The sequence below is a fragment of the Bos indicus x Bos taurus genome, chromosome 24 (assembly GCF_003369695.1).
Source record: "Bos indicus x Bos taurus breed Angus x Brahman F1 hybrid chromosome 24, Bos_hybrid_MaternalHap_v2.0, whole genome shotgun sequence".
Taxonomy (NCBI): domain Eukaryota; kingdom Metazoa; phylum Chordata; class Mammalia; order Artiodactyla; family Bovidae; genus Bos; species Bos indicus x Bos taurus.
The window spans coordinates 43,096,342-43,120,582 of record NC_040099.1 but is presented as its reverse complement, the minus strand read 5'-3'; the positions used below and the strand labels follow the sequence as shown (position 1 = coordinate 43,120,582).

Genomic DNA, 24,241 nt, shown 5'->3' with positions numbered 1-24,241 from the left:
CAAACTCAAACTGGATTAAAGACCTAAATGTAAGTCTGGGTACTATAAAACTTTTCAAGGAAAACATAGGCAGAATACTCTCTGCCTGTCTTTTTGCTCCACCTCCTAGAGTAATGAAAATAAAAATGAACTGTGGATATATTTGAGATAATCAGGAAAATTTGACCTTTTACTCTATAGTTGACGATATTAGGAATTATTCATATTTTTAGATATTATAATAGAATTGTGAGTATATTTTTTAAAAACTCATTTAATGAGTGTATGCTGAAATATCTACATGTGAAATTCAGATGTCTGAAATTTGCTATAAAATTATCCTGGAGGGTGAGGCTTAAGTGGATGAGGATGTAGATAAAGTAAGATGGCCATGAATTGGTCATTGCTAAATTGGGTGATGGATGGTAATTCATTATACTGTCCACCTCATTTTGTGCATGTTCAAATTTTTCCACACAGTAATACTATTAGAAATTTTTCAAAGAGGTCAGTTTTTTAAGCTCAGATATAATTGATGTATAACATTATATTAGTTTCAACTGTACAAGGTAATGATTCCTTGTTTGTATAAATTGCAAAATGATCACCACAATAAGTTAACATCCATCACTACACATGATTACAGATTTTTTGCTTGTGATGAGAACTTTTAAGCTCTATCTTTCAGCAACTTTCAAATATTCGGTACAGTATTGTTAACCTTAGTTGCCATGCTGTACATTACATTCCTAGGACTGACTGACTTTATAACTGGAAGTTTGTACCTTTTGACTACCTTCAGCTATTCCACTCTGTACCCCCCAAGCCCCAATCACTGGCATCACCAGTCTGTTCTCTGTACAAGGAGATGATTTTTAAAATGAAATGTTACATAGATACAAGGAGATGTGTATCACAGCATTAATTATACTGTTTTGAAACTGGAAATAAATGACTTCCAGAAAAATGGTATATCAGCTCATAGATTATCATATGGTCTTTAAAATTATAATCATGTAGGTTAAGTAGCAGTGTGGGAAATTTTTAATAAATGGAGAAAAGACCACAAAGTTCTGCATGTACTGACTGGTGTATATATAAAGGAAAGACTGTGTACGCAGACATAGAGAACAAACCTGTGGACACAAGTCTGTAGAATTTCCACTCCTCCACAAGCGTCACTTGTTTGGTAACTGTAGAGGTCATTTGGGGCATGCTGCCTGTATGCTGTGTTCTGAGTGTTTCATCACTTGAAGAATATTGCTTCTTTTAGTGTAAGAACATTACTTCCTTTAGTGTAACTCATTCTGTAGTTAGACTGCCTGGGTTCACTTCCAATTCTGCTGGCTAGGTGTATGGCTTAGGTAAATCCTTAGCTATTGTAAATCTCTATTTCTTAATCTCTAAATTGGGTTGACATAAGAATTAGATGTGCTGATGCATATAAACACAAAAGAATAAAATAATTATCAGGTAATTCATTGAAACTGAAATAATCACTGGGGTTATTTTTCCTCTAAGGGATTATTTCTCATCTGTCTCAGTAGAAACTTCATGAAATTTCATTGGCTTTAAAAAAAAATTTTTTTGTACATTAAAAAATTGTGGTAAAATACACATAACAAAGTTTACAATTCACAATTTAGTGCTATTAAATAATTCACGATACTATCCAGCTATCAGCACTATCTCAGTCCAAAGCCTATTCTTTATCCCAGATGGAAACCTATCCCTTCTCCTTCAGCCCATGGCAGCCACTGATCAGCTTTCTGTCTCTGTGGATTTATGTATTCTGGTATTTCATATAAATGGAATCATATGGTATATGACTTTTGGTGTCTAGCTTCTTGGACTGAGTGTAATGTTTTTAAGGTTCACCCGTGTCGTAGCATGTGTCAGTACCTTTTTCCTTTTTGTGGGTTAATAAGATTCCATTTTGTGAATATACCACAGTTTGTTTATCCACTCCTCAGCTAGGAATATTTGAATTGTTTTCACCTTTTTTTTTGGCTGCTGTGAATGGTGCTGGTATGAACATTTGTGTTTCAGTTTTTGTTTGAATACCTACTTTAAATTCTTTTGGAAATACACCTCAGGAACGGAATTGCTGGATCACATGGTAATTCTGTCTTTAACTTTTTGAAAAACCATCAAGCTATTTTCCACAGTGGCCTCACCATTTTCATTTCTACTAGCAATATACAAGGGTTCCAATTTCTCCACATTCTTGCTAACACTTACTTTCCATTTTCTCTTTGCTTTTATAGCCATCCTAGTGGATGTGAGTGGTATCTAATTGTGGTTTTGATTTGCATTTTCTTAATGACTCATGATGGTGAGCATCTTTTTATTTGCTTTTTGGCCATTTGTCTATCTTCTTTGGAAGAATGTCTATTCAGGTCCGTTTTTAAATTAGGTTGTTTATCTTTTGTTGAGTTTAAGAGTTCTTTATGCATTCTGAATAGTAGATCCTTATTAGATATATGATTTGCAAATATTTTCTCTGATTCTGTGGATTGTCTTTTCATGCTCTTGATAGAATCCTTTGATGTACAGTTTTTTTTTTAATTAGAGGATAATTGTTTTCACAAAGTAGTATTGGTTCCTGCTCTACAATAACGTGAATCAGCCAGAAGTATACATATATCCAGGTTAGGCATTACTCTGCCAACGAAGGTCCATATAGTCAAGGCCATGGTCTTCCCAGTGGTCACATACGGTTGTGAGAGCTGGACTGTAAAGAAGGCAGAACACCAAAGAATTGATGCCTTCGAACTGTGGTGCTGGAGAACACTTTTGAAAGTCTCTTGGACAGCAAGGAGATCAAACCAGTGAATATTAAGGGAGATCAACCCTGAATATTCACTGGAGGGACTGATGCTGAAGCTGAAGTTCCAGTATTTTGGTCCCTGATGTGAACAGATGACTCATTGGAAAAGTCCCTGATGCTGGGAAAGAGCAAAGGCAGAAGGATAAGAGGGCATCAGAGGATGAGATGGCTGGACGGTATCACTGATGCAGTGAACATGAACTTGGGCAAATTCTGGGAGATGGTGAGGGACAGGGAAGCCTGGCATGCTGCAGTCCATGGGGTTGCAAAAAGTTGGACCTGACTGGGCAACTGAACAGCATACATATATCCCCTCCTTCTTGAACCTCCCCACCTCTTCCCACCCCTCTAGGTTGTCATAGAGCACTGAGTTGAGTCCCTCTGGTACATAACAAGTTCCCAATAGCTGTTTTACATAGGATAATATAAATGTTTCTGTGCTGTTCTCTCAATCCATCCCACCCTCTCCTTCCCCCACTGTGTCTACAAGTCTGTTCTCTATGTCTGTGTCTCTACTGCTGTCCTGCAGATAGATTCATCTGTACCGTTTTTCTAGATTCCACACACACACATAGATATATATATATGTCAATATACAATATTTGTTTTTCTGACTTACTCCACTCTGTGTGCAGTCTCTAGGTTAATACACCTCAGTTAACCTGCCTCAAATTCATTCCTTTTTATGGCCAGGTAATATTCAATTGTATGTATGCACCACAACTTCTTTATCCATTCATCTGTTGATGGACATTTAGGTCACTTCCATGTCCTGGCTATTGTATATAGAGCTGCAGGGAACGTTGGGATACATGTGTCTTTTTGAATTTTGATTTTCTCAGGGTATGTGCTCAGTAGTGGGATTGCTGGGTCATATGGTAGTTTTATTCCTAGCTTTTTAAGGAATCTCCATACTGTTCTCTATAGTAGCTGTACGAATTTACATTCCCACCAATAGTGCAAGAGGGTTCCCTTTTCTCTCCAGCATTTATTGTTTGTAGATTTTTTGATGATGGCATTTTTGACTAGTGTACAATTTTCACTTTGAAGTCTAATCATTTACAGCCGTACCTTGGGGGTATTGCAGGTTTAGCTCGAGACCATTGCAACAAAGCAAAGGTTGCAGTAAAGTGAGTTACGTGAATATTTTGGTTTCCCATTGCATATAAAAGTTAGGTTTATACTATACTATAGTCTATTATGGGAGAAGGCAATGGCACCCCACTCCAGTACTGTTGCCCGGAAAATCCATGGATGGAGGAGCCTGGTAGACTGCAGTCCATGGGGTCGCTAAGAGTCAGACACGACTGAGTGACTTCACTTTCACTTTCCACTTTCATGCCTTGGAGAAGGAAATGGCAACCCACTCCAGTGTTCTTGCCTGGAGAATCCCATGGACGGAGAAGCCTGGTAGGCTGCAGTACATGGGGTCGCACAGAGTCGGACACAACTGAAGCGACTTGGCAGCGGCAGCATAGTCTATTTTAAAGTGTATAATAGCATTATATCTAAAAAACAATATATACTTTAAAATGTAAAACAAAATACCAGTTACAATAGTAACAGCAAAGATCACTGATCACATTACCACAACAAATAATAATAAAATAGTAAAAATAAAATAATAATAAAATAAAGTAAATCATAAAATAATGATAAGAAAAAGTTTGAAATATTGCAAGAATTATTAAAATGTGCCACAGAGACAAGTAGTGAACAAGTGCTGCTGGAATAATAGCACTGATAAACTTGCCTAATGCACAGGGTCACTACAAACCTTTAGTTTGTAAAAAACACACTATCTGCAATGCATAATATAGTGCTATAGTAAAGTAAGATATGCTGTATCTAGTGCTTTTGGTATCATGTCTTAAAAACTGCTACTAAGTTCATGACCATGAAGGTTCACCCCTATGAAGGTTCACTTCACCTTTGAAGAGTTTGAGTTTTGACTCTTAAATGTAGGTCACTGATCCATTTTGAGTTAATATTTCATAATGTATGGTGTGACGTAGGGGTACAACTTTTTTTTTTTCCCCCATGTGGATATCCACTTTTCCAAGCATCATTTGTTGAAGAGACTATTCTTTCCCTCCATAATGGTCTGGGCACTTTCATCAAAAATCAATCAACCATAGATATATGGGTTTATTTCTGGACTCTCAGTTCTGTGTCATTAATCTATGTTTGTTGTTCTGCAAGCACCACTTTGTTTTGATTACTATAACTTTGAGGTAAGTTTTAAAATTTGGAAGCTGGAGTCTCTAGCTCTCTTCAAGATTGTGTCAGCTATTTGGGGCCCTTGCAATTTCACGTGAATTTTAGGATCAGCTTTTCTATTTCTTCAAAAAGGCCTTTGGGATTTAGTTAGGAATTGCATTCAATCTGTAGATCATTTTGTATAGTATTATTATCTTAACTCAAGAGAAGACTCTTGAGAGTTTCTTGGACTGCAAGGAGAGCAAACCAGTCAATCCTAAAGGAAATCAACCCTGAATATTTATTGGAAGGACTGATGCTGAAGCTGAAGCTCCAGTATTTTAGCCACCTGATGCAAAGAGCCCATTCATTGGAAAAGACCCTGATGCTTGAAAAGATTGAAGGCAGGAGGAGAAGGGGACGACAGAGGATGAGATGGTTGGATGGCATCACCAACTCAATGGACATGAGTTTGAGCAAGCTCTGGGAAATGGTGGACAGAGAAGCCTAGAGTGCTGCAGTCCATGAGAGAAGAGTCGGACACGACTGAGTGACTGAACAACAACCATCTTAACAATATTAAGCCTTCCAACCCATGAATACAGGATGTCTGTCCATTTTTTTGTCTTCTTTAATTTCTGTCAGCAATACTTTATAGTTTTCAGTGTGTAAGTCTCACACCTCCTTGGTTAAATTTATTCCTTAGTATAATTATTATTTTTTTTACTATTGAAAAAATGGAAATAGAATGTTTTTGTGTTGATCATGTATCCCCCAACTTTGCTAAAATTTCTTAGTGCTAATAATTTTTGTGGATTATTTACATATACAGTTATATCATATACAGTAAAAAGATTTTAGACTTTTACACCAGGTTTTCTAAGTTGCAGGGCACAACCTGATAGTGGGTTGTGAAATCAGTTGATTGTTTAAGTTTCATTTTGTAAAATGTTTGTGTATAAAACATACACTTATGCATATGTTTGAATCCTTATGCATAGTAAGGATGCATAAGTAAGAAATCCATAGCATTTCTTACTATGAATTACAGTAAAAAATGTTATGCCATATTTCACAGCATGTAATTGGAGTATAAAATTGTGGAACTAGTGAAAGATGGAAGTCCTAACAGTTGCCTTTCATCACCTTGGAAATGATAATTTTATGTGAGAAGCTCTTTTCTGCATATAAAAATAATTGAGCAGAAAATACACTCTGTTCATTGGTTGCTCTGTGAATAATTAAACTTGTGCGATTTTGCTCTCATGCTCCCATTGCATCAGTTCTTAGCCTGTTTGTGAAGAAGGTTTGTTTCTGACATACTTGCTGAAATATTTTCCTGAGAATGTATTTTATTAAAGATAGTAATATATTAAATTGCATACAATACTTATTACAAATGAAAAATAACAGAAAGCCACATTATGAAGGATATTACAAGCTACAAAGATATCTCTTACTCTCCAAAAGATACAAGTTACTAAATAAATATATATTAATGTCAAGCATATGGTAAAGAATAAGGGAGAACTTACAATTTTTAATGCAAATACATTAAAACATAACTACTGTACACAGATGCAAAATTATTATAGAAAGATAAAATTATCCTAATGCATTATAGTCTTGACAGGACGTGCCTTACAATATAGTAAATTGTTTGATTTTTCTAAATTGCTGTGCATGGCATTAAATTGCATCTTTGACCCAGAAGTAGTTATGGGCTGTGTACTGTTGATGACATCAGGACTGGAGGTGTCACAGTTGCCCTCCACCCTCTTTCCACCACTGCCCATCTAATGATGAGGCATCTTCCCAGTAGTCCACATGTCTTCTTGGCATTCTTACTACCAAATTATACAACTCCGCGTGTTTTGGCATGAGCTTGGGCTTCAGAATCAAGTATGACTGTGTTGAATCCTCCTCCCTTACGTTAACTTTATGACCGTGGACAAGTCACTAGCTTCCTCTGAAGCCTCAGTTTCATTGCTGTAAAGTGGTGCTAATTCAGGGCTACATGGAAGAGTAAATGATGTTATGCTGTGTATATAATATGCAAATATAGGACCTGGTGTGGTAAATAATAAATGGTAGCTATTAAAATACCTGAGTTATTATCAGTACTCTGTAAGAGGTCATCCCTCTTCTACTCCCAGGCCACACTTTTACACATGTGCTGTCATTGTCAAGTAGAAGCTAATTCTGGAAGCTCACCTGTGCTGGGGGATTGTTAGTCACAAACCTCTTTCTGTATAATTGTGTGGACTTCCCTGGTGGTCTTGTTGTGCATTCAGCTTTGGGTCATGGTAATCATGGGGTTGCCTTGCCATGTGATATGAAAATGGGCACTACCAGGTTTGTCTGCATTTCAGGTACCTTAAAACCACAGATAATAAGCAGGCACCATTGTTTTCCTCTTCTGTAGTTGTGTGCTGCTCATCTCCCGACTGAAGCAGAGGCACCAAATCATTACCAGGCAGTATGTCGTGCACTGTTTGCAGAGACGATGGAGCTGCATACATTTCTGACCAAAATCAAGAGTGCGAAGGAGGTGAGTGCTGCTGCTCCCTATTTCGGGCATTGTGAAAGACAGACCTGATTTCCAACATTGCCCATCATGTCATTTAAAGTATTTATCTCTATCCTTCTGATGAGTGCTGAAAATTATTCAGGAAAGAAGCAACTTAGGCAAAATGAAATCTGTTCCTTAAAATGTTACCATGTGAATCCATGTGATAAAACAGATTTTCATAAAGCTTCCTTACAAATGGAAAATAAATATTGCTGAACTGGTTGAATCAGTTTCCCATATGACTTGATTTTTTTTTTTAACTCTTTCTGCCTCTCTTTTTTCCATTTTAAAGCATGTTAGCGTGTCTTTGAGGAAGGGATACGGACTCGGAAAGGAAGATGCACTTCTGGTAATTTAACTTACATAGTAGATGTGATTAGATATTTAATGCAGGAGATGTGAATTAAGATAATCCAGAGTCTCATGTTAGCTATTTTATTATTTATCATTGTCTATAAGTTAAAAATACTATGTGTGGAGTCCAGAGAGAATCACACTCGTTTATTTACAAGGTGAATTGCCATATTTTACATCCCACAGACACAGTTGTGAAGATTCTTGAGGTCTGGGTAAGGCATCTGGCACATAGTAAGAGCTTAGTATATGATCAGTGGTAGTTATCGTTTCTTTTGTGACTAAAGTATGGAGTTTATCTGAGACACTAGTTTAAAACTCACAATGACACACAGCTTGGGGAGAGACACATATGAGATTTGTAAGGGAAGAAGGACAATACTAACTTGTATTAAAGTGAGACTCCTTAGCTGTGCTAATACGGAAGATTCAGGTGTCTGAGCCAGATTACTCTTCGTAAATCACCCTGAATGGATCTGTTTTGTTAATATATTTGTGAATGAGAGCTCCAAGCATTCTTATTTAGGTCTAACCAGGATTCTGCTTATAATTTGTCTTTTTTTGATAAGCTAATGAAAAGTTATATCTGTTTTTCTAGGAATTTATAGAATTGGACCCAAGGGGAAAGTCTTTAACAGGGTGGAAAGGGTGAACTGCATGTTGTTTGAAGAATAAATATAAACATGTCTCATGGGCTAGCTTTTCCTCCTGGAGAGGACCAGAGGACAGAGGGTCTGAGGGCACACCCGAAAGACAGCCTCAATTAAGGTTTGGTGAATAATAGGTTTTCTAGAAAGATCACTTTTGGTAATTATCTTCCCCAGCTTGGTGGAATTGAGATAGTCTTCTTCAGAGAGGCTCCTGTTATTTTCAGAGTGCGAGTAGAGTCCTGTGCAGTTAGGGTCAAGTAAATGAGTTTGTAGAATCCTCCCAACACAGATGTTCTTAGGAATCATTTCTGAATTAAAGAACAGTATTAATAAATATTTTTTCTATTCCAGTGAGCATAAACAATTGTGTTTCTTTTTTACTCTTGATGAAAACTTTGTTTTGCCAAACAAATTCTCAGAGATTTTTTTTTTTAAGTAAAAGTCTGTTTAAAGAGACATGTCACAAATGGAGTAAAAGAACACGAGTGTTTGGGACCATTAGTGGCTTTGATGCCTGTAGAGACTGGCCAGGCCCTGGTAAAGGTTGGGGACCTTGGGTCAGGGTTTTGGCTTTATGTCCCACTGTCACCTCCAGCAGCACCTGATGTCTGGGTCATTATAGATACTGGTTCTGTCCAGTTTGATCATCTCCTGCTCTGGTTCCTTACTTTGCTGATCTCTTCTCAGCTTTTTCCATCCTTCTTTCTAGAAACTATGTTCCATGTTTAGAAAGATCTCCTCTGAACCTCAGTCTCCTCTGAGGACTCCTGCTCCCCCAGGCAGTGCTTTCTCTGCTTCTTCTGTGCGAGGCTGCTCTGCCCTCATGGCTGCACGTCCTCAGACTGGGTGGATGGGTGATGTTCTCGGTCTGCTGCTTCTTAATCAGGACTCCTCACACTTGTACCAGAACCCCACACCATCCACTTCTGCTACTCTTGAGCCCATTGACACTGTCATCTGCCATCATCTCGACTGATTTGTTTGATGAAGAGCAACTCTGGCTGTGTATCCTTGACCCTCCTCTACCTCAGCACTCTGCATTCCTGAACATACCTTTGAAAGTGAAAGTCACTCGAGTCGTTTCCAACTTTCTGCCACTCCATGGACTGTACAGTCTGTGAAATTCTCCAGGCCAGAATACTGGAGTGGGTAGCCTTTCCCTTCTCTAGGATATCTTCCCAACCCAGGGATCGAACCCAGGTCTCCTGTATTGAGGGCAGATTCTTTACCAGCTGAGCCCCAAGGGAAGCCCGAACATACCTTTGTCCTCATGATAACCTGCTATCATTCTATCTTGGAAATCACCCCTGATGCAGCTCTGTCCTTTGAACTCATCCCTCACTGCCAGCTGAACTGGTCTTGTCTCTTGACCCCCCTACGCCTTTTCTTCCAGTTTATCAGCCCTTCCTGGATTCACTCTGTGTCCTCTGTGGATGAGAGTCTGTTTATCAAGAGTTCAGTCCACATGTGCAACCTGGAGTATTCCAGTAGCTGCCTGCTGGCCTGATCACTGTGAATCCATCCAGTTCAGCTTCCGCTGTGTCTGGGAGTGATTCCTGCAGATCACAGATCTGACCTGAGGGGTCTGACTCCAGGCCCAGGCCTCCGTGTGGTTTTCCAGGCCTGAGCCGAGGCCTGCTTTCCCTGGCAGGCCACCCTCCCTGCACAGGACTTGGGTGCTGCACTCTGGTTTTTTGAAGGGAACAGTGAGGACTCAGGCGCTCTGCCCATGGCTATTCATGTGCACCTGCCCTCATCGTCCAGTGCCTCTACACCAAGAGCCTCGGCTGAGGCACTTCCCTCCCCTCTTTCCCTCCCAGCAGCCCAGGGCATGACGTGTTTGCAGTGAGGAAGCCCCCGACCTGCACTCCCCATCATCTGACCATACTGGTGCCATCTTGGGAGGACATGAAGCAGGGGAGCAAAATACCCTTGTTGGCTTCTTGGCTGCTCGGATGCAGAGGAGAGTAAGGGCCAGTTGCCACTTTCAGTTTGGCTGGCCCTTCTGACCGTTGGACACCTGGCAGCTTGACACAGGCAATTTGCTTCCTAGAAGGCAGTGGCACCCCACTCCAGTACACTTGCCTGGAAAATCCCATGGATGGAGGAGCCTGGTGGGCTGCAGTCCATGGGGTCGCTAGGAGCTGGACACGACTGAGCAACTTCACTTTCTCTTTTCACTTTCATGCATTGGAGAAGGAAATGGCAACCCACTCCAGTGTTCTTGCCTGGAGAATCCCAGGGACGGGGGAGCCTGGTGTGCTGCCATCTCTGGGGTCACACAGAGTCGGACACGACTGAAGTGACTTAGCATAGCATAACGTGATTCCAATTGCCTGGAGGGTGAAATGAAACTCCACTGTGTTGCCTGTGAGGCCTTCTTGGCATTTCACTTACTCATGTTTTATTCTCCTTTTCAACTCTCCCTTTGTTGCATTTTTGTGCTATCTAGTCAGAATTACTTAGTTTCTTTTTTTTTTTTTTAACTTAGTTTCTGAATGTGCTGTGCTTGCTATATGTCTGAGACCCCAGTATAATACTTCATGCTTTCTGTCTGGATTTCTCTCCCTGCCTTGTCTTCTTGGTGGTCTCCTGTTGACCCATCTAAACCCTGCTCATGTGTCATCTCCCTCCACCCTTCACTTCCTCTGTGTCCTGTACTCCCCACACTTCTCATGCTTCCCTAGGAGTTCTTATGTCTTTGAGCTCTTTCTCCATAGCTGGGCTGGACACTTCTTGAGACAAATGACTGTGCTTTAAGTCATCTTCCTGTTAATGACTCACTGAGTGTTTGCACGCAGGAAACACTCTGGAAATGTTAGTTGAACTGAAATAATTTATGCATTGTATCTGTGTTTTTTTAGAATATCAGAAATTTTATGGTGGAAGGCATTGTTGACTTTTGGAAACATTATGATCCAGATACTTCTAGTAAATATGAAAAGTTTTATGGCTGTTATTGAGGTCTTGGAGTGCTCTCCATTCAGTTTACGCAGGAGAGATATTTAACAGGGAGTCTTGAGAAGGCAGGCTGTGAAACCTGTGGAAATCCTGACGTGTTCTGTACTGTAATGTTCTGTACTGTTTCATTACAGATTTTATACTTATGCATGGCCTGTCAACACTGAGGTTTTAGGAGTAAATTTTTACTGGATCCAAGTGGATTTCCCCCTTCCTCTTTGATATATGCAGTTTTCTTTAAATTAGAGAAAATTTTTATGCATATTGGTTCATGCTTGTATGTTAGTCATTTTAACCTTTAACCTAGTCTCAGGAATACTAAGTCCACACTAATAAAATACTGTGTGCTAATTTGGTATTTTCCCTGAAGATCTCAAAATATACAATTTAAGAATCAGACAGTCTTTCTTCTGTATCTATGAGTTAGTACATATCAACTGGAATTTTCAAAGTAATAACCTGATTCAACAGGTTGATTACAGATTATCAGTGATGTTTTGAGTAACCAATATATCTGTGTATATGTGCATGTGTGTATATAAAATTAGGGTAAAATATTAGTGTCAGAACATTTGAGCTCAGTGTTGATGTTCTTGATTTGATAGACCAAAAGTATTTTAATTATGTTAAACTTCTCATATGCTCAGTTGGCAGTTTATTAAAACGTAAAACCTATAATCAATTTCCCAGTGTTGTAATTGTATTAGAGGTCATTACATTTGCTAGACCTGGCTGCTCTGCAGAGCACAAGACCTTTAGTTCATCTATTTATTTAGGAGGCAAATTCATTTCATTCTAATCCCTTTTCATAATGCAATGATTTCCTTCTTAAACAATGAATGAGACCCTTGAAGATTGTTCTGTAAATGATAGGATTTGGATTGGCTGCTGTTACTCTGTCTCAGAGGCAGTTTGATACCCTGGAAAATGAGCACATAGTCCAGTGTCTCCTAAGCAGTTGATACTCTGGGACACAAGTATAGATGGAGGGACTGTCCTTTCAGTGCCATACACTCAGTGCAGCAGGTCATATGAAAGATGAGACAGCCATGCCCTTGTGCCAGTGAACCCCCTACCCCACCACAGCCTGGTCCAAACTGGCTGGTATGGCTGGTGAGCAAGTACAGTGGGGAGGGGAGAATTGAACTTGGCAATTTCAAGTGTAAATTATTTTGGTTGAAAAAAGGAAATTATATTAATGGCAGTGTGCTTTAGTTCAGTGCTGTCTAAGTAGTTTTTGAGCATCCGTCCCTGATTTTGTTATTGTTAAATGAAATTGTCAGTTCCTCAGACTTTAAGCCCTGCTGCTTCCCCAATTATTTATGCCCACAGCTGCAAAGCGGCCACTCTTGCTTGCTTCACTTAGTCTCCATGAACAGCCCTGTGATGCCCACTTTGCAGATCAGTAAACTGACACTTAGCTTAATGGTTCCCACAAAACAACGCTCTCAGCATTTCTGATGGCTGCCTTTCTATCCCATGTGCTCTCCAGCCTGGCACCGGCACCCTTGGCAGTTATTGCTGTCTCCCTGCAAGGACAGTCACCTGTAGCGCACTGTCCTGGAAGGTGGCTGTCTAGAGTCCTTGAAAGAGATTCCTCGTGTGCACTCAGATTCAGGCTCCTGAGCAGCAGGGGAAAAGGGCGTGTGAGTCAGAATAGAATTTGGTGTTGAGGAACAAGGAGGCTCATGAGGGAACGTGTATGCAAGCGTGTGTGTCTGCCTCACAAATGCACACAGATGGGAACAGGAGGGGAGGAGGAGTGGTGTCATTTAAGTTTAGGTGTGAAGTAATATGGAAATGAGAAAAGAGAGGAGTGGCATAGAAATGTCAGAGATGAGATAAAATTGTGTTCAGACTAGAAAGTCAGTTGACTGGTGTGATGTGTTCCTAGCTGCTCTGACACTACTGTCTCCATGTAGAGTGTGTGGTGAGCCCCAGCCCCATTCCCCCAAGAGGCACTTTGTTTCACAGAAGAGGTTTAGCTCTTAACTGTAGTAGGAAAAACTTGATGTGTCAGAGAAGTATGCTGTTTAAAGATAATCTTTCTTTTGAAAAAAATCTTTTTCTCAAGCAAATAACTCATTTTTTATTTATAGTATATCTAAAATATTTATATCAACATTGACCTTTTTAATTAATTAATTTTAACTGGAGGATAATTACTTTACAATATTGTGGTGGTTTTTGCCATACAGCGACATGAATCAGCCACAGGTGCACGTTTGTCCCCCGCTCCCTGAACCTCCCTCCCCACCCTATCCCTTTGGGTTGTCCCAGAGCACTGGCTTTGAGTGCCCGCTTCCTGCATTGAACTTGCACGGGTCATCTGTTTTACAGAAGGTAATACACATGTTTCAATGCTATTCACTCAAATCATCCCACCCTCACCTTCTTCACATAGTCCAAAAGTCTGTTCTTTACATCTGTGACTCTTTTGCTGCCTTGCGTATAGGATTGTTGTTACTGTCTTTCTAAATTCCATATATATGCATTAAAATACTGTATTGGTGTTTTTCTGACTTACTTCATTCTATATAATAGGCTCCAGTTTCATCTACCTCATTCACTGATTCAAATGCATTCCTTTTTATAGCTGAGTAATATTCAACATGCCATTGTGTATATGTACCACAACTTTCTTGTCCATTCGTCTGCCAGTGGACATCTAGGTTGCCTCCATGTCCTTTCTATTGTAAACAGTGCTGCAGTGAACATTGGGGTACACGTGTCTCTTTCAATTCTGGTTTCCTTAGTGTGTCTGCCCAGTAGTGGGTTTGCTGGGTCGTATGGCAGTTCTGTTTCCAGTTTTTTAGGAAACCTCCACACTGTTCTCCATAGTGGCTGTACCAGTTTGCATTCCCACCAACAGTGTAAAAGGGTTCTGGTTCGCTTTTCTCCATCCCCTCTCCAGCATTTATTGTTTGTAGACTTTTTGATGGCGGCCATTCTGACTGGTGTGAGTTGATACCTCATTGTGGTTTTAATTTGCATTTCTCTAATAATGAGTAATGTTGAGCATTTTTCATGTGTTTATTAGCCATCTGTATGTCTTCTTTGGAGGAATATCTGTTTAGTTCTTTGGCTTACTTTTTGACTAGGTTGTTCATTTTTTGGGTATCAAGCTGCATGAGCTGCTTATATATTTTGGAGGTTAATTCTTTGTCAGTTGTTTCATTTGCTATTATTTTCTCCCATTCTGAAGGCTGCCTTTTCACCTTGCTTATAGTTTCCTTCATTGTGCAAATGCTTATAAGTTTATTTTAAAGTCCCACTTATTTATTTTTGTTTTTATTTCCATTACTCCAAGAGGTGGATCATAGAGGATCTTGCTGTGATTTATGTCGGAGTATTCTGCCTATGTTTTTCCCCTAAGAGTTTTATACTTTCTGGTTTTACATTTACATCTTTAATCCATTTTGAGTTTATTTTTGTGTATGGTGTTAGAAAGTGCTGTAGTTTCATTCTTTTACACGTGGTTAACCAGTTTTCCCAGCACCACTTGTTAAAGAAATTGTCTTTTGTACATTGTATATTTTTGCCTCCTTTGTCAAAAATAAGGTGTTGATAGGTGCGTGGATTTATCTCTGGGCTTTCTGTTTTGTTCCATTGATCTATATTTCTGTCTTTGTGCCAGTACCACACTGTCTTGATGACTGTAGCTTTGTAGTATAGTCTGAAGTCAGGCAGGTTGATTCCTCCAGTTCCATTCTTCTTTCTCAAGATTGCTTTGGCTATTCAAGGTTTTTTGTGTTTCCATAAAAATTGTGAAATTATTTGTTCTAGTTCTCTGAAAAATACCGTTGATAGCTTGATAGGGATTGCATTGAATTTATAGATTGCTTTGGGTAATATACTCATTTTCACTATATTGATTCTTCCAATTCACGAACATGGTGTGTTTCTCCATCTATATGTGTCATCTTTGGTTTCTTTCATCAGTGTTTTATAGTTTTCTGTATGTAAGTCTTTTGTTTCTTTGAAGTGAAGTGAAAGTCGCTCAGTCATGTCTGACTCTTTGCACCCCATAGACTATACAATCCATGGAGTTCTCCAGGCCAGAATACTGGAGTAGGTAGCCTTTCTCTTCCCCAGGAGATCTTCCCAACCCAGGGATTAAACCCAGGTCTCCCTCATTGCAGAAGGATTCTTTACCAGCTGAGCCTCAAGGGATGCCCTTTGTTTCTTTAGGTAAATTTATTCTTAAGTATTTTATTCTTTTTGTTGCAGTGGTGAATGGGATTGTTTCCTTAATTTCTCTTTGCTTTTTCATTGTTAGTATATAGGAATGCAAGGGATTTCTATGTATTAATTTTATATCCTGCAACTTTACTATATTCACTGATTAGCTCTAGTAGAAGAGTTAGCACCTATCCTACTCAAACTCTTCTGGAAAATTGCAGAGGAAGGCAAACTCCCAACTCATTCTGTGAGGCCACCATCACCAGAACTAGACTAAGATGCCACAAAAAAAGATAGCTACAGGCCAATATCACTGATGAACATAGATGCAGAAATCCTCAACAAAATTCTAGCAAACAGAATCCAACAGCATATTAAAAAGATCATACATCATGACCAAGTGGACTTTATTCCAGGGGTGCAAGGAATCTTCAACGTTTGCAAATCAGTCAAATGTTATGTACCACATTAACAAATTGAAAGGTAAAAACTGTATGATTATCTCAATAGATGCAGAGAAAGCCTTTGACAAAATTCAACACTCATTTATGATAAAAACTCTCCAGAAAACAGGCATAGAAGGAACATACCTCAGCATAATAAAAGCTATATATGACACACCCACTGTAAATATTATCCTCAATGGCAAAAAATTGAAAGCGTTTTCTCTAAAATCAGGAGCAAGACCCATACTCACTACTCACCACTACTGTTCAACAGTTTTGGAAGTCTGAGCCACAAGCAATCAGAGAAGAAAAAGAAGTAAAAGGAATCCAGATTGGAAAAAAAGTAAAACTCTCACTGTTTGCAGATTATATGATACTCTACATAGAAAATCCTAAACATTAATTATTTTTAAAAGCCCCTTTATTTTTGGTGATTCATATTCTTTCACTTAGAGCTTCCCAGGTGGTGCTGGTGGGAAAGAACCCACCTGCCAATGCAGGAAACATAAGAGATGAAGGTTCAGTCCCTGGGTTGGGAAGATCCCCTTGAGGAGAGCATGGCAACCCACTCCAATGTTCTTACATGGAGAATCCCATGGACAGAGGAACCTGGTGGGCTACGGTCCATAGGGTCACAAAGAGTTGGACATGATGAAAGTGACTTAGCATGCGTGCATTCTTTCACTCATTATTTATATGACTGCATAAGTCAAATAGACATTGTTAGATTTCTTTATTCTTCATTTTATAAAGGGAAAAGGGGCCAATTAGACATGGTAAGATTCCTTCTAGTCTTAAAATGCTCTGCAGAAAGTACAATTCATGTGACTAAGTATTCAACAAGATTTTCCTTATTTTTGTACAAGTCTTGTTTTGTGTAGGTAAAATGTATGCAGATACACATTTTAAGTGCATTCCCACTAAAATTTGCTCTGAATTTAGTGTACACTATTTTATATATTTTATGCTGTTTAATATTTTAAATTTGAGATGAATTTTATAAGAAAGCTCAGTGTTGTCAATGTTGAGCTCTAAAGTCAGTACTGATTACTACTGTACTGATGTCAGATCAGATCAGTCGCTCAGTCGTGTCCGACTCTTTGCGACCCCATGAATCGCACAGGCTTCCCTGTCCCTCACCAACTCCCGGAGTTCACTCAGACTCACGTCCGCTGAGTCTGTGATGCCATCCAGCCATCTCATCCTCTGTTGTCCCCTTCTCCTCCTGCCCCCAATCCCTCCCAGCATCAGAGGCTTTTCCAATGAGTCAACTCTTCGCATGAGGTGGCCAAAGTACTGGAGTTTCAGCTTTAGCATCATTCCTTCCAAAAAAATCCCAGGGCTGATCTCCTTCAGAATGGACTGGTTGCATCTCCTTGCAGTCCAAGGGACTCTCAAGAGTCTTTTCCAACACCACAGTTCAAAAGCATCAATTCTTTGGCACTCAGCCTTCTTCACAGTCCACCTGTCACATCCATACATGACCACAGGAAAAACCATAGCCTTGACTAGACGAACCTTTGTTGGCAAAGTACCGATATCGGTGGGGACTAAAAACTTCTGTATTTAAAAAATCTAGTGGTAAACCAATCCCTGGAAAGAAGAAATTCCTAAAACAATTATCAGTCACAACTGAGTGAGTAAAAATAACCAAGCATTCTGAAATATTATATGTTCATATTGTTGAAGTAAGAATGCTAAATAGAAGGCATGTGAAAGATTTTTAGAGTCTTAATTTCTGTTAGAAGATTATATACTCCAAATGATGAAAATCTTCTCTCCTTGAAGTGTTTTGTGCCATACATACAATCCACCTTGGAATGCAAGTAGAATACCCCGAAACATTTTGATCCCTGAGGGATGAGACGTTTGATAAGAGTAGAGCCATCTTGGATTTCTTCAGAGGCAGGATCTCACAGTGTAGATTGTCATTTCTAATTATCACATCAGAATGATCTTGAATCTCTTCTCAAGTGTAGCTGCACCTCTGGTGCTTCATTATTAAGTTTCTTGCTGACACCTTAAACCCTTCTTACGAATGCTGTGTTCATTCACCCTCTGTTATGGTTCTTCTCTTTTATCCTCTGTCCTCAGCTGAAGGGTGTCCGAGGCCTCCTCAGACACCCTTATAGGGTGAGTGCACTCCCTGTCTCCTTGAAAGTCACATTGCTCTGTGTATTTCCTCTCTAGCAGCCGTCACAGTCCAGAGCTGTCTTGCTGGTCTCTCTTCCTGCTCACTGATAACCTGCCACCAGGACACATTCTCAGAGAGGACAGAGACCTTCTCTCTCCAGTTCACTTGCTGCATCCCTAGTGAATTAATAATAGAGCCTCTGTAAATATTTGATCAGTGGTGAATGACGTGAAGAACTTGTGGTTTGGATGTTCTACCTCTAGTTTCTTACCAGGTCTCTAGAACCCTGGTGCCCTGACCCCTGACTTGTCTACAGATACAGATCTTCTTTAGTGTCCCTGTGCTTCCTTGGGCAGCGGTCTGACCTCTTGCACCTGAGCTGTGGCACAGCTTCCTCATGTAGTTTCCCTCTTCACATATGGAGCCTGTCCTCCAGTGCTCTGTGCCCATGTGAGGATGGTGCTGGCTTCTCAGTGCGTGTAGATGGGACGTTTAGACCCGTGAGTATGGCATCAAGACCGTGCACAGTGAGGCCCCAACTGAGCTGTGTGGCTCTTCATTCCCTGTGCAGGCTTTGCTGCCCTCCCTCCAGCCCCTGATGCTAAGGGCCTCTGCACCTGCTGGAACTGTCCTTTTCTTCTCTCACTTAGAAAGTGCCTCCTTACTCTTAGGACCTAGCTCAGATGCCCACTGTCCTGAAATGGTGTTACTGATGGAAGTTAATTTCTTTATTCTCTGTGTTCATTCATAGAGCACTCTGCTCTGGCTTCTGTCACTTATCACACTGTATTGGGATGACTGTTGACATATGTCTCCTCTCTAGACTGAACTTCTTAGGACAAGGACCATGTTTATATTGCCAACCCTGTCAGGGACTTAGGGACCAAGGACGCATCTCCTATTGTCTTTTTAGGTGTGCTCCCCTGGCTGCTTCCTTGGCCTCACACAACATTAGGGTCCTTCAATAATGGGATTTTTTTTTCAACCTGATTGACAGCGTGTTTTTTCTATAGTTCAGTTTTTCTAAGTGTTTAATGCATTAACTTTCAAGAAGAAATGGAGCAAAAGAGAATTAACCTTTAACTCTTTTATAGTCACCACATGTATTTGAGCTGCTGTCCAGGGAACCTGAGGAGTATGGGTAAGATGGAGTGCTCCTGGATTTTTATTAATTTTTCGGAGATATCCACTCTAAGGAAATTTATGTAGTTTGAAGGGAAAAAGACCCGAAGTCCTCAGCTGCAGCTCTGGGCTCAAACGGTTTATGTCACTTTCACGTGAGCACTTAAAATCCCTGAGTGTCTCTTGCTCATTGCTCTGATAAGGATGTTAACTCTCACGAAGTCCTGAGAAGTAGGCAGTACTACCTTTTGCCTCCTGCTCACTTCTCAGAGAGGAGTCTGAAGCCCAGTTCAGCAGAATACGCTGTTAGCTGCCCATGGTGACAGAAGTGGGATTAGTGCCCTTCTCGTGTTGTAGGAATAGTGACAAATGCCAGAAGTGGATCTGGCGATAGGAGATGAGGATGTATGGGAGGAGTCTGTAAGCCAGAATGTTGGACTGTTCGGACCTGTAAGGATGCAGCAGCTGTGTTCAGCCATGCAGTTCCTGGTGACTGAGGAAGACCTAGGTCCCAAAGGAATTAGGATCAAAGGGCAGAATTTCATCATTCATGTGATACGTCTCTCCTGTTAAGCAGTTGCAGTGAATGACAGCCAATATTTCTTGCACACTCACCATGCGTAGACAGGGCTCTGAGATTGCAGTGCACATTAGCTCCGCAGCTCTCCCAGCAGCCATGCATCTGTTGGGGACACAGACTGAACACAGTGCTCCAGTAGGAGCTGGGATCCAGGAACAGCTGCCCTGGCAGTGGGTGTGGGCTGTGGCGTGGGAATGGAGGCGCAGTGGGGCCCCTTTCCTGTGCTCAGAGCTCCAGAAGAAGCAGCATTACTCCAGAGCCTCAGTTTTCTAAGCGTTTGAGTGATTCTCACTCACATATGACTGTTTTACTCCTTTGTAGTCAGATTCTTCTGATTGGATAAATCTTAACCTATGTATAATAAAACCCTGTAATGGGAGGATGATTTCTCAGTGTCCAGATTAGAGCCAGTCTGTTTTTAGCTGCTAGTTTTGACCATATATTGAAATTGTGGGCTAAGAAGGTGAGTGGGAAATCAGCATGGTTCGTTATGAATTTTCAAAAGATTACTTGAGTAATTTTACACTATATCATCAAAGCTATTGGTGTAATACATTATTGAGTGATTTACATATATTAGTTCAGTTACTGCTATACAAGAATCATAATTTTGTGATGAAATCCTTGAGCTCAGTTAATCTTAAATAAGATATTGCTAAAATATTTTACTTAAAATATTATATATGCAATAAAGTATCTTTTCTTTGCTGAGGGGAAAAACACTTTTTAGAAACAATCAGGCTGTTACGAAACTGTCTTTTGTCTTGTTTTTTTAAGTTAAATAGCCACATTTTGTAACCTGTAATTGGTTGAAAAAAACAAATATTCCCCCTCCCAGTATCTCACAGCCAATAATCACATCCACCTGTATCCTGGTGCCATCACCAGTCAGCACATTGACACCTCGGACATGTACCGTGATGTGGCTTCAGGCTGTCTTCTGTTTGAACGCACTCACAGAGATAAGCCACAAGACCTCTGTCTCATTCACATGTTGAAGTATATTTTAATTAGCTTTCTCATATTCCTGGCCTACCCTCTCATGTCTGCTCCCAACACCTCTAATAATAAAACTGCGACAACATTTAGTTCAGTTCAGTTGCTCAGTCGTGTCCAACTCTTTGCAACTCCATGGACTGCAGCATGCCAGGCCTCCTGTCCATCACCAACTCCTGGAGTTTATTCAAACTCATGTCCATCGAGTCAGTGATGCCATCCTACCATGTCATCCTCTGTCATTCCCTTCTCCTCCCTCCTTCAATGTTTCCCACCATCAGGGTCTTTTCAAATGAGTCAGTTCTTCGCGTCAGATGGCCAAAGTATTGGAGTTTCAACTTCAGCGTCAGTCCTTCCAATGAATATTCAGGACTGTGACGACATTTAAATTAACTGGAAATTTCTCCCTACAGCCAAAACAGAATTCTAGTCCTCCAAGTGGTGAACGTATTTTTTGAAAGAAAGAGTCTACCACCAGATGTCTGTTTGTAAGGTTGCCATTTGTTCGTTTTGATTAAATCATCTATCACTGTAACTTTTTAGAATCCTTGTCAAAGTCTCTCTCTTTTCTGTTTGATTTGTTGTTTTGTGAATGTGAGCAAATGCCAGAACACGCACCTCAGCAGCAATGGTGAAATTACCTTCTCTTTGCCTTTAGGTTTCTTTGCCTTCGTTACTGCCCTCCCTATTAAAATGTTTCAGAAGAATCCTTTCTGTAAAAGATCATGTCAGAACTCTTCTACCTGTCAGGTCCTGTAACTTCTTGAACTGATTAACTTATAAACAAATAAACAAATTCACATACTTCCAGGAATCCAGGAGTAGTTCAGGAAGCCTCACCCTCTGTCTCAGCCACTCATAGTCTCTCCCACAGAAGAAACCATTAATTTCTTCTGCGTCCTCGCACAGACAATATATGTATAACTAACAGAAAAATAGCAATATTTTTTCTTCCTTTTTTATGTTATTCTGAACCTTCCTTTTTTTCATTTAATATTGTATCTTGTAGATCATTTCATGTCGGCGTGTAGTGTTCACATTTAGTGTGTCTTCATGATGTTCTGTTGTCTGATTAAGCTGTAATTGATGTAATCTGTCATCTATTGACAACAAATAAGTTGCTTCCAGTCTTTTGCTTTTTACAAACAATGCGGCAATAGATAGTTTTTAACTTATTTTTCATGAATGCGATTTTCATGTATGTCTTACATGTGTAAGACAAATTCCAAAAAGTAGAATAGCTGGGTCAGAGAAATTGTGCATTTATATTTTTCATAAAATATTAAATTATCCTCCATAGATGTTTACTAATTGATACTCTCTGAAAATGTTTAAGAGTTTCTATTTTTCTACATCTTCACAATGTGTTTCCTAAGTGATAAGTAAAAATTTATCTTTCATAGTTTCAGTTTTTGTTGTTCAGTTACTAAGTCTCTTTGTGACCCCCATTGACTGCAGCATGCCAGGCTTCCCTGTCCTTCACTGTTTCCCGCAATTTGCTCAAATTCATGTCCATTGAGTCAGTGATGCCATCCAACCATCTCATCCTCTGTTGTGCCCTTCTCTTCCTGCCCTCAATCTTTCTCAGCATCAGGATCTTCTCCAGTGAGTCAGCTCTTCACATCAGGTGGCCAGAGGTACTGGAGCTTCAGCTTCAGCCTTCATCCTTCCCATGAATATTCAGGATTGATTTCCTTTAGGATTGACTGGTTTGATCTTGCTGTCCAAGGGACTCTCAAGAGGTTTAGTTTACATTTTACTTTTAGTTTACGTTTTCCTTATTATGAATGATATTGGGTACCTTTTCACATGCTTAAGAGCTGTTTGTGTTTTTAAATTACCTACTCATATTCTTTGCCCATTTTTCTAATGGAGTATTGGTTTTTCTTATTGGATTGGATTTGCATTTACTAAGAAAATAGCTTTTTGTGATATAATTTGTAAATATTGTCTCTGATATTTCAGTGATTATTTTACAGTGATCATCTCTGATGTCTATAGGTATGAATAGTTGATGAGTATAAAAACTGAAAAGGCAGAGAGATACGTTTAGGGAGATACTGTGAGTCCAACCATCTGTGGCAGAGACAGGCATTACACTCTTGACCAGTGTTATGTGTATGTGTGTGTCTGTCTGTCTACAACAGTATTGGGAGAATTGAACAACAGTATTCCTTTTCTAGAACCTAGAAATGAATTTCTTTTATTTTGAAGACTTCATCTGCTGCTGCTGCTGCTAAGTCGCTTCAGTCGTGTCCAACTCTGTGCGACCCCATAGACGGCAGCCCACTAGGCTCCCTCGTCCCTGGGATTCTCCAGGCAAGAATACTGGAGTGGGTTGCCATTTTTTCCTCCAGTGCATGAAAGGAAGACTTCATCTATACTTTTCCTAATTTCTCTAGTGAACTGTAGAAATCCAAATTAAGCTTTGTTTGGTCAGTTGCTCAGTAGTGTCCAATTCTGTGCGACTCTGTGAGCTATAGTCAGCAAGGCTCCTCTGTCCATGGAATTCTCCAGGCAAGAATACTGGAATGGGTTGCCATTTCCTTCTCCGGAGATCTTCCTCAAGAATTAAACCTGCATCTCCTGCATTGGCAGGCAGATGGATTCCTTTACTGCCGTGCTATCAGAATATAAATTTATAGTTTAGTATCTTAACTTTTTACATTTTTCATTAAGTACAATGCTCTGATTCTCATATCTTCTCCCTCTTCCATCCCTCTGGGAGAAGGAGCATGTTATATCTTTAAGAAAGTGTCATAAAGGTTGAAGAAAATATAAATAATATTCTTTAGTAATTATCCATTAGCTCTTTAATATGCATGAAAGACTTCCATTTATCACAAGATTTGCTGTAACTGGGGGCTTTTTATGCTATAATTTCAAAAATATTAATTTGGCCTGATAAATATGATAATAAAGTCCTTTTTCCTGCTTTTCTGTGGTGAAGGTATCTGAATTAGGAAGGACATCATGGCTTCTACTCTGTGGAGCTGATATACATGTTCTATTTATTATAGGCATTATTTATATTAGCAACTTTATCACTTGAAATATGCGTTTAATAATCTCTACGTAAGTAATTTCTTTAAAAGTATATTAGTATCTTTTAACTGAGTAAATTTTTTCCAAGGAATTCTTGAGACACTCATTTTTACACATGTAAAAGTTTCTAACTGAAAATATACCCATTTCACAGAGAAATACCATTAAATAACAGTTCTAAATGGTTAACA

The 24,241-nt window shown here is 39.7% G+C and overlaps 1 protein-coding gene across 4 annotated transcripts in view; it reads left to right on the top strand.

Moving 5' to 3' along the window:
• Positions 1-24,241, top strand: part of SPIRE1 (spire type actin nucleation factor 1) — a 169,268-nt gene that overhangs the window by 88,206 nt on the left and 56,821 nt on the right. For all 4 annotated transcript variants that reach the window (XM_027525599.1, XM_027525600.1, XM_027525601.1 and 1 more), the window contains exon 4: positions 7,434-7,559. In XM_027525599.1, coding sequence (XP_027381400.1) covers positions 7,434-7,559 — 126 coding nt within the window. The remainder of the gene's footprint in view (positions 1-7,433; positions 7,560-24,241) is intronic.